This window comes from Sinohyriopsis cumingii, chromosome 8 (genome assembly GCF_028554795.1).
Source record: "Sinohyriopsis cumingii isolate HCF-2022 chromosome 8, ASM2855479v2, whole genome shotgun sequence".
Classification (NCBI taxonomy): domain Eukaryota; kingdom Metazoa; phylum Mollusca; class Bivalvia; order Unionida; family Unionidae; genus Sinohyriopsis; species Sinohyriopsis cumingii.
In genome coordinates, this window is record NC_142968.1 from 10,693,945 (window position 1) to 10,706,182 (window position 12,238).

Below are 12,238 nucleotides of genomic sequence, written 5' to 3' on the forward strand. Positions count from 1 at the left end.
TTCACTCATATCACTACGATGTCTGCAGTGTGACAGTTTATAGTGATGTCTAGCACTGGGGCATCATGCTGCAGACATGTAGCATTATGTTCCACCCAGTCACATTATCCTGACACCCAACCGACCAGTCCTAACACTAACCTCTTAATGCTGAGCGCCAAGTGAGGCAGCTGTTAGTACCATTTTTCTTTGGTATGACTCAGTCAGGGATGTAACCTATGACCTCCCACATCCGAGGCGGATGCTCTAACCACTAGGCCACCGGAGCAGTGGTACTGATTTAATTATGCTCCAATTCATAAACATAGTACAAAAGATATTACTAGGTACAGTCATATTACTGTCATAAACACAGTACTAGAGATATTACTATGTACAGTCATTTTACCGTCATAAACATAGTACTAAAGATATTACTACACAGTCATTTTACTGCCATCATAAACATAGTACAAGAGATATTACTACGTATGGTCATTTTACCGTCATAAACACAGTACTAGAGATATTACTACTTATGGTCATTTTACTGTCATAAACATAGTACAAGAGATATTACTACGTATGGTCATTTTACCGTCATAAACACAGTACTAGAGATATTACTACTTATGGTCATTTTACTGTCATAAACATAGTACTAGACATCACATTATCCTGACACTACGTACGGTCATTTTACCATCATAAACATAGTACTAGAGATATTATTACCAACAGTCATTTTACTGTCATAAACATAGTACTAGAGATATTATTACCAACAGTCATTTTACCATCATAAACATAGTACTAGAGATATTACGAACAGTCATTTTACCGTCATAAACATAGTACTAGACATCACATTATCCTGACACTACGTACAGTCATTTTACCGTCATAAACATAGTACTAGAGATATTATTACCAACAGTCATTTTTACTATCTTAAACACACTGTTCTAAATAATCATTATTATATTTTCCCAACTTTTCTTTTCTTTTTAGGTCATAAGAAAATTATATACATGTATTAACATCTAAAACATTATTTGTTGAATTATTGTGCTTGTTTCCTTTTAAATGGCTTTTCTATCATTGTTTAAAGTACTCTGTGGAAAAATATCCACAGAAGATGCCCACTATAAGGTACAATCATGTACCTAAATTTTAATTGCTTCCCTTGATATATAAAAAATTTACACTAAATATCCATGAATATGCACATGTTACTTATTTTACCATGGTCTTAAAGTTTTGTTCCTATTATTAGTAATACAATGAGAGTGGACCCTATTCCATAGCTTGGTGGGACATACATTTACATAATACTTTTTTTCTATGCTTCACTTGCAGGGTATTCTCTTTACCAAAATCCTAACACCAACCACTATTCAGATTTTTCTAACAATATGCTCATTAGTTACATAGTATAGTAAAAGTTTAGAAATGGTAAAATTTCTGCATTGGATTTTAACAGATTTTGGGAGGCAGTGACCTACTTTCTAGTGTGAATTTCTGGCCCATGGTCAGCAGGTATGTACCATAATTCTCTGCAAACTGGACATCCTGATCTGAACAGAAAAGCCAGCCTTTACAGATATACACGTGACAAAACATATTTAAAGAAGCAGTATATTACATAAAACTATCACTCATGATTTTCTACAAAAGCTAAATGACAAAATACAATTATTTGCTTGTGTATAATAATTACTTATCAGTGGATGACACAGACCCAGATCTGACACTATATTACATGATAACAGATCCTTTCATGTATTCGGATTACTTCGAGTACAAAAATCAAGCTCTGAAACCAAAATCTTTGATGTTCTGTAAATTTTACGAAAATGAAGCAACCATCAAAACTGTTATGCTCTTCTTTTACCATGGATACTCTAGTAGCATGCTAAGTTTGTCACTATCTTTGTTTCCATGGAAACTCTAGTAGCATGCTAAATTTCAAACATAAGCATACAACAAATAGAGCACTTCTGAGTTCGAGCTTTTGGATTCAGCAAGACTCCCAAGCTCAGGAAGTTGTAATAATGCGCTGGCTGGCTTGTTACTATTTCTCTTGCAAATCAGGACCTGCAAAAGTCCACATATACACAAGCAAGCAACTGAATATTTTAAACTGTATTATTTACCATGTCTGCCATTTGTTTTATGCAATTCTCATCTTCCACTGGTCAGTCAGTTTCCAGATTTGTTTTGTAGTTTGAACTGTTCACCATTACAGGCCTACAGAGATCTGACAAGCTGATGCTGTTGTAATTAAGACTTGGGCCGAAAACCATTTTAAAACCAGGAAATCACTCCTGTTGCATTACAAGCTTTATTTTATTATTATTATGCACTAAATAAGTAAATTACTGTTCATACTGCAATAATAATATGAAGTCTTGTACTGGCAATATCTGCACAACTCTATGGGAAGTACATGTCTGCACATCCAATTAGCAGTGCAAATTGTACACAATGATATGAATGCAGAAAAGCTATATGCACTTTTCCCAGATAATTCTGTTTTTTTATAAACATACACAGTGATATTTAGACACAAAAAACAGATGCATCAACAGATCTGAGTAGACCTATAATCTGTATTATTCTACATCATGGAACATTTCACATAAAACTTTCTTAATTTCTGGTTTTCAAAAAGTGGGACATAAACACCCAGGTAAAAAGTGATATTTTCATAATGCAAACAACTTTAGAGAGGAAACTGTAAACTTTAAACTTCAGCAAAAATTATTTGGGGGATGGATGTTTCCATATCATTATTTGGGGGATGGATGCTTCCATTTCATTATTTGGGGGATGGATGTTTCCATTTCATTATTTGGGGGATGGATGCTTCCATTTCATTATTTGGGGGATGGATGCTTCCATTTCATTATTTGGGGAATGGATGCTTCCATTTCAAAGGGCTAGTGAAGGTTAGAATTATAAAAAAAAAATGCCTATTTTGACCAAATTTAGAATCTTTGTAAGTTTTATTAATCAATGCTTCAAATGAGAACTGCTTAAGTCCATAGTCCAACATGAGGCAAGTAATACTTGTATTTTCAAAATATTACAAAAATTTTGGAGTTTCAGTTGCAGCACTGACCAAAATTAGGATTTTTTTTTTATCTGTTGCCCTCAGTGATTTTTTTTGGAGGGTGGGCATAGGTTTTTGTTTCTTTTATACAATATGATTTATCACATGGCTGCTGCATTATCTTGCTTGGTAAAGTCATATAATATTTTTTAACACTGAATCATGTGATAACACCTCATTACATCAAAAATGGCATTACAACATGACAAGAATCATTGTTATTTTCAGATTACTAGCTTTACTCAGTCAAATCATTATGTTTAATCATGAAATGAATAAATAATACATTTGTGCTCATTTCAAATAAGATTTAGGACACTTTACAGGGTTCCCACAATTTTGAAACAAAAATGTCCTTGTCTTTCCAGGTTATTTCTTAGATGAAAACAAAAAAAAAATTAAGATTCATGTAAGGCTCTTGAACAGAATGAACATTATTTGGGTTATGAAAAAGTTTGTCTTAAGAAATAAATGGTCATTTCCAATTTAGACAAAATTGCACTAATAGTATATACCTTCATATAAAAACAGGACTGATTTAATTTGTTAAAATCCATTTATGGCTAGTTGACGCCCCTGCGGCTCCTCTTCAATGCAACCTATGGACTGTATATTTAATGCAGTCATTCTCAAGGATACCAAGAAGATGGGATTGCCCAGCAATCAGTTGGATGGGATTGCCCAGCAATCAGTAGGTTGGGATTGCCCAGAAGTCAGTAGGCTGGGATCGCCCAGCAGTCAGTAGGTTGGGATTGCCCAGCAGTCAGTAGGTTGGGATTGACCAGCAATTAGTAGGTTGGGATTACCCAGCAATCAGAAGGTTGGGAATGCCCAGCAATAAGTAGGCTGTGATTGCCCAGCAGTTAGTAGGTTGGGATTGCCCAGCAATAAGTAGGCTGTGATTGCCCAGCAGTTAGTAGGTTGGGATTGCCCAGCAATCAGTAGGTTGGGATTGCCCAACAGTCAGTAGATTGGGATTGCCCAGCAATCAGTAGGTTGGGATTGCCCAGCAGTCAGTAGATTGGGATTGCCCAGCAGTCAGTAGGTTGGGATTGCCCATCAGTCAGTAGGTTGGGATTGCCCAGCAGTCAGTAGGTTTCTATATATTTAGCAAGATGCAGTAGCATGCTTCACCATAAAGAAGAGTTGTGAGGAGGGAGTGGTGGCCATGGTTACTACTAATGTTTCACATCTTGTTCCCAGTGGGTTTCTTTTCTTTCTTTCTTAAGCCTATCCAGATCACACATCATTCACAACCTGCTGGCACAATCGGACATAACAGACATTAGACTGGTCATCATAAATTCCACAGAGAAAAATATACAGATATGTAGCTATCTTGCAACCAGTCTTCTTGATCCATCTGATTGTCTGGGCACTTGGAATGACTGTGCAAATCAAAAAGCACCCACATGACCCATACAGCAATTGTATTTGGACTGTGTTCCACACTGTTTGAAAATTACAGTAAAAGCTCAATAAATTTAACCATGATGATCTGTTCAATTAAGACTCAATTATCTATTTTTTCCTGTGATACAGTGGTGGCTACAAATTCCACATTTAATGGACTTTTCCCTGGCAGGATCAAACTTATTCTTTCTCCCGATTTTTTCCCCCTTTTCCAGTTGTGTGGGAACCCTGACTTTATACATAATTTAAATGTTCTGCACACCAAAGGCTTGCAAAGTTATAAATTATTCAATGTATTTTATAAATTTAATCTGAAAGGAGCACTCCAGATTTTATATTGCATTCCTATTCTATTAAATCAGTGTTTCCTGATCAGCCTTCACATATTTTTACAAACATCAGTCACAGTTCTTCCATGTGATCGGTTTCTTTCCAGCCAAGACGAAGCAGATGCCTGCCTTCTGAAGATCTCCGTAGAAAGATCAATGCCAATATTACATGTATTAACTGTGTAACAATAACAGGTCAATTGAGAACACTTAGGAACGCCATTAAAACTTGTAAATTCTTTCAGTACTAGAATATAAGCACAGGAGTGAATAAAATGATGCATTAATATACTACAAAATGTCAACAATAAGTATACCGCAATAAGCAGACATCAGACAAATCGGATTTCTCTTACAATTTTTTGCCTGTAAGTGATTAGCACAATTGTTTATCTAATGCATATACAGTATTGGTACAGCCTTTTGTTTTTCTTTCTTTCTGCAATCATTTGTTGTCAATCACCCTGACAAGCTCTAGTACTGAATATTTTGAAATTTGTTAAAATGAATTTAATTATCCTTGTGTATGTGTATACAGCCTTCCTGGGTTTAAAAGGTACAGAATTCCATGTAGTACCCAAACTATGGCTGTGTACAGCCTTCCAGGCTTTAAAAGATACAGAATTCCATGTAGTACCCAAACTGTGGCTGTGTACAGCCTTCCAGGCTTTAAAAGATACAGAATTCCATGTAGTACCCACACTATGGCTGTGGTGAAAAGGTTTTATATGCAGGATCCACATTTCATACCGATTTAGCCCACAAACGTGGTAATGAAACAGGCATGCAAGGTGTTAAGCAGACAACCCACTCATCTGACAGTTGCACCACATTTTCCCTCTAAATGTGGCATGCTGGGATTGAGATTCATGTGCTTACTAATGGACATTTTAGGCGAGTTTTGGTGTACAAAGTACAGTTCTTGTACATGTTTATTAAGGTCTGTGTGGGTATTACATTGAATATAGTTACTGTATATCATTATTAAGGTTTATACAGATAATATATTGAAAATTGTTACTGTACATGATTCTTATGGTCTGTGTTGTTATTATATTGAATTTAGTTATTGTATGCGATTCTTATGGCACGTTGATATTATATTGAATATAGTTATTGTATGTGATTCTATGGCCATATATATTCCTTTTAATCCAACTCCTGTATTTTAATATTACTCGGATACAATACAGCCTCAAGCATTGAAATCCCAAGGAGATCTTTTCAGATACATGAGGTTTCGACGAAGAAGTTGTACAAGTTTAATTTCAATTCCCAAGCTTGGGTAACATAAACATGGTTCAAATAAAACAATTTGCATCAATGAAGTTTGGATAAACAAGGCTTCACTGTGTAATGCCATGACTATTAATTTCTTAATATTTTTTAAAATTTCGATCAAATTATATGAAGGTCAAACTAGACAACTTGGATGGGAATGGTTTGTGGCATAAGCAATAATTTAATATTTTTTAAAATATATTTTTTTATAATAAAAAAAAACCAGTATCAATGCCATGTGGAAAACACATCCACTCTCTTGATGTTTCTTTAATTCCTGGTATTGTTACACAGTTGGGATAATATCATACTTTTACAGCACTTCAGTTCAGAATATAGATTTAACATAAAGATTTTTTCAATTTTATCTATTTCTGAATATTGTAGAGGCCAAAAGCATTATTTCATGTTTAGGCTTTTGCCATCAAATAAAAAGAGTCCCTAAAAGGGACTCATGTTCTACTGAAAATTTAATTGTATTTGTCTGCTTAAAGGTCCTTGAAGATGATGTACATCAAAAACATTTTTTCATGTTTAGGCTTAAACTAATAAATAAAAACTAAATGCTGTATTATTTCCTGAGCCTAAATAATCAATCATAATAAAAAAATTACCATATTACCCAAAATAACACCAATTACCAACTGACACTGTTAGTACAAGACAAGATAAATGGTAACACATAGAAGAAACTGACAAAAAACCTGTACCATAAACCCCGAACACATTCAATTTTAATTGTTTAAAACCATACCAAAAGAATTAAAACTGTAATTAATGCAAAATAATTCTAATTAAATCCAAAACATTAAGGAGCAAAATATAAATGAGAGTTAAATAAAAAAAGAATTGTTGTTAGGTAGAACTAAAATTATTTAATGGTGGATTCTAAATCTCATCGTTTCTCAAATAACAAAAGGATATTTTTTTTTAGAACAAAACAGACAATTGTCATAAAGTTTTTGTATCTCAACTGCTTTTGAGTAAGGTTTTTATTGTGGATTTTTTTCTCTTACAAAAATTCAAACAAGTATAAATCTAGCTTATTGGAATTATCAAATATTTTACAAAATATCTAACTCTAGTTTTGATTTAATGATATCGTAATTAATACTTTAAAACAAAATATAAATTCTTTTTTTGATTTAATGATATTGTAATTAATACTTTAAAATAAAATAAATTCTATTTTTGATTTAATGATATTGTAATTAATACTTTAAAACAAAATATAAATTCTATTTTCAATTTAATGAAATGATATTGTAATTAATACTTTAAAACAAAATATAAATTCTATTTTTGATTTAAAGATATTGTAATTAATACTTTCAAACAAAATATAAATTCTATTTTTGATTTAATGATAGAATAGAACCTGTTTTTGAAAGAATGACCCTTCTGCCAAAATATAATCAATAAAACTGTGCATGGACAATCAGTCTCCCAAGACCGGTTTTACTGTGCTACCTTATTCTGTAATTTACGACTTGTTACGACTGAAAACCCACAACTATATCTTAATTAATACACTGTACCGAACGTGTCATGGCCACGTTTCAGTGTGAAACTGACATTTGGTTTATGTGTCACCAATATTACTACCCGTGCAAGTCACACCAAAATGTGATAAAGTTTCAAACGTTTTCAATTCTGTTTACTCACCACGAGTGTGAGCAATTAATTTTTCTGAAAAAAGTAAATTAAGTTTAGATCAGTGAGATCATGTCTTGCAAATCTTGAGGCTTGTTCTTAATGTCTTTTACCATATATTTTTGTATGTTCTTTCTTTTTTGCAGATCTTTACCCATTCATGAAAATAAAACTTGGGTTTAATTTACTGATGTATATTTCTTATCTTTTGTTTTTGCAAAATAACACGTCTAACCTTGCAAATAACATATCTAACCTTGCTTTCTATCAATCGAGTGAAGATGAAATAGGTAAATGTTACTAAAAAATTCTATACCAAATATGGAGTATGACTAATTGTACCAAATATGGGATTGGACTAATTATTTATACAAAATATGGGATTTGACTATTTATACCAAATATGGGATTTGATTATTTATACTAAATATGGGATCTGACTAATCATTTATACCAAATATGGGATTTGACTAATTATTTATACCAAATATGGGATTTGACTAATTATTTATACCAAATATAAAGTTTGAGTTTGACTAATTGTACCAAATTTTGGGTTTAAGTAATTACTAAGAACAAATTGCAAGAAATTCAATGAAGAAAGCATAATAAAAAAGAAAGAAACCATAAGAATAATCTAAAAATTGTGCTTAATCACCAATCTAATATACATGGACCTAAGCGAACATATTAAAACACATACCTTTGGATTCTGCCTCAGCTGAATTAATCAATATATCTAACTTACATGAAATTTAAATGATACGATTTAATATTTTGTTACAATAAAATAATCCACTAAAGGGAAATTTTGTAACCATAAAAATTTAACTAATTTTGAAATAATATGGAAGAAAGGTTTAAGAATAAAATGACTGGTGACTCAACGAGCCGATGAACGTATACATTACACACATGGGTGTCCAATGAAATCATTCAAGTGGGGTGGGGTTGGGTGGAGATGAAATAATATATATATATATATATATATATATATATATATATATATATATATATATATATATATATATATGCTGTACAATGTATTTTTAATAAAACCAGATTAGCCCCCACCCCACCCCAGGCACCCATGAATACACAACAATGCTATTTACTGATTTGGCGCCCACACAAGGGCAAGAAAATACACCAAACAATGAAAAATGAATGTAACTAGAGTTGAAAGTGAAGTAAAATCTTGTTGAAACAACTACAAGTTCTGAAGAAAACTATTAGGTCGTGAATTAGCAACAAGTGATAGGGAAGTTCAGTGATATCAAATGTGTTTTCTTCACAATCTTTTACTACAAGGTTAAACATGCTGTATGGTGAATCGCTACTGGAATATACTTTTATCCTGTTGCAAGGTAACAATTCCAATATGCACAAAGGGTCAATATAGAAAACAGAGACCGGAAAAATGACTTACGCCCTGTGATAGGATGAATAAGGGTTGGATGTGTAGCGGCTGGCTGTGGGGATTGTTGTTTTGGCTTCGTAACTTTTGTGTTGCTTTTTGCAAATTCTAATCTCAGTGTCTGTGGAAGATCTGGATCAAATCGGACTCCCTGGAAATATTTCAAGAAATAATACATGTAGGCACACACCTGATAGTATTACATATTATGTAATTAAAAAACTGAGCACTATATCACAACATAATGTAACTGATCACTGAAACGCAATCATATTGGCACTCTGTATCACAACATAATGTAACTGATTATTGAAATGCAATCATATTGGCACTCTGTATCAAACCATAATGTAACTGATCATTGAAACGCAATCATATTGGCACTCTGTATCACACCATAATGTAACTGATCATTGAAATGCAATCATATTGGCACTCTGTATAATGTAACTGATCACTGAAATGCATTACTGATCGGCACTCTGTATCACACAGTAATGTAACTGATCATTGAAATGCATTGCTGATCAGCACTCTGTATCACACCATAACGTAACTGATCATTGAAATGCGATCATATTGGCACTCTGTATCACACCATGTAACCCATTTTAATATGACTTTTTGTTTAGAAAGTACAGCACTCAAATATTTCAAGATGGCTGAAAGATAGCCATATTGGAGGTCATATTGGTTCCATTTCCATTTAAGACCAACCAATTATTATAAGAAGTCCTCTGTCAAAACCCACATATCAGCACCCTTGGCACTCAGCATTATGAGGTTAGTGTTAGGACTGGTCAGCCTGGTATCATAATTTGACTATGTGGGACATCATGCTACATATCTGCGGCATGATGCCCCACTGCTAACATCACTATAATCTGCCACACTGCAGACATCGTAGTGATATGACTGAAAAATTGTTAAAAAAGCTACATTAAAAATCCAATTCACACACACACACACACACATACACATATCAGCACCCACTAGATACTGTAAAACTCTATGATGACAACCCCGTGATTTAACCATGTAAACCCCATGTCAATATACCGATCAATTCAGATGGTGTAGCAGCAAGACTTTAAATGTGGTCACTTTGGAAGCCATATTGGCAGTCCAAGTGGCACCATTTTAATTTAGTACCAAAAACTAGACTGTGCAATCAATGTGTGTAATGGTCATCATCAGTATCGTTCAAGTTGTTTTGGAGCAATAACAAACTTGTGCTAAAGTATGAATGGACAATGGTCAAATGGTCATTACCATAGCCTTTATGGTCTATGGCCAATACAGATAAAAACCACCATTAACCCTTCTTTGAAAACCTAATATTGTTTACTTCAAAATATAATGTCAACACAAGTACAAAAATGTGTGTGTTATTTGGATTTTTAACGTAGCTGTAACAATTGTTTAGTCATATCGCTATGATGTCTGCATTGTGGTAGTTTATAGTGATGTCTAGCACTGGGGCATCATGCCGCAGGCACGTAGCATGATGTTCCACCCAGTCACATTATCCTGACACCAGGCCAACCAGTCCTAACAATAACCTCTTAATGCTGATTGCCTAGCAATGGAGCTGTTACTGTACCATTTTTTTAATAAGTCTTTGGTATGACTCGGCTGCAGTTCGAACCTGCCACCTCTCACATCTGAGACGAACATTCTAACCACTAGGCCATGAAGCAGCCAAGTGCAGAAATGGAACATGTGAAGCTATGTTTAAAAAAGCAGATGTCAGAGTAAAATCATAACAAACTTAAGGCATAATGTAAAATCATAACAAACTTGAGACATATTGTAAAATCATAACAAACTTGAGGCATATTGTAAAATCATAACAAACTTAAGGCATATTGTAAAATCATAACAAACTTAAGGCACTGTAAAATCATAACAAACTTAAAGCATATTGTAAAATCATAAACTTAAGGCATATTGTAAAATCATAGCTTAAGGCATATTGTAAAATAATAAACTTAAGGCATATTGAAAAATCACACAGATTCAGCCAAATAAAGCAAATGACCTAAAGATATATCCTTGTAAAATCATAAACATAGGACTCTAATATTGCCAATGATCCTCAATAGTCTTGCCTGGGTTTCACCAGGAAAGACAAATAAGTCTCATGAATTATGCATTGATGAGGCAGGGAAACAACTTGCATACAGGCAAGAAGTTTTAAGAAAAATTAGAGTAGAAAAAAAGGGGGTGGTGGTGGATATAGATGGGAGATAACTCTATATGGCCTAATAGTGGGATTCTTACCTGTAAATCTTGCTTGGCTGCCTCTGCTGCCACCCTGGAACTAAACGTGACAAATCCCACCGGCTGAAAATAGCAAAGTAGGAAGGTTAATAATTCAATGCCTGTAACATCAGAATTTAATAGGAATTTCTAGCCAAATCAATTAATATACACCTGTGTAATTAGCATACTTATTTCAATAGGAATTTTGACCCAAATTAAAATTAATATACATCTGTACTTTTAAACCAGAGATATCCTAAAAGTAAATAATTGAAACTTGGGCAAAACAAACAAAATATAAGCATTTATAATATAATGCTTGTAAATATCTTCAAAGTCATTCATTTCCAATTAGTGTCACTAGAAAGATTTCTACAACAGTCAACTATTCTAAACTATATCATCTTCCATTTTAAAAGATGAAGATGATGGTAAAGATGATGATTGTGAAGATGAAGATAATGATGATGACATGATACTGAAGATGATGATGATGATGATGATGATGATGATGATGACAAAAGATGATTACAATAACACTAAAGATGATGACAATGACACTGATGATGATGATGATGATGATGATGATGATGATGATGATGATGATGATAACAATGACAAATAAAACGAATGATGCTCACGTCAATACCAAATAATTTTAAATTTTGGTTGTAATTCCTACAGTGAATATTAGTAATTATCAAGTTTTCCATCTTATGTCTCTCTTGTGAGCTCAGAAGGTTCAGAGCAATGTGGGATCCATATCTCGTTATTAAGTACTCTTGT

General features: G+C 33.4%; 1 protein-coding gene across 1 annotated transcript in view; it reads right to left on the reverse strand.

Annotated features, from left to right (window-relative positions):
• The window catches only part of LOC149792968 (uncharacterized), a 191,050-nt gene that overhangs the window by 36,611 nt on the left and 142,201 nt on the right, over positions 1-12,238 (reverse strand). Inside the window, exons 4-6 of the mRNA XM_089968929.1 lie at positions 11,471-11,533; positions 9,200-9,338; positions 1,485-1,556 (exon numbers count right to left, since the gene is read on the reverse strand). Of these exons, the coding sequence (XP_089825055.1) occupies positions 1,485-1,556; positions 9,200-9,338; positions 11,471-11,533 (274 nt within the window). The remainder of the gene's footprint in view (positions 1-1,484; positions 1,557-9,199; positions 9,339-11,470; positions 11,534-12,238) is intronic.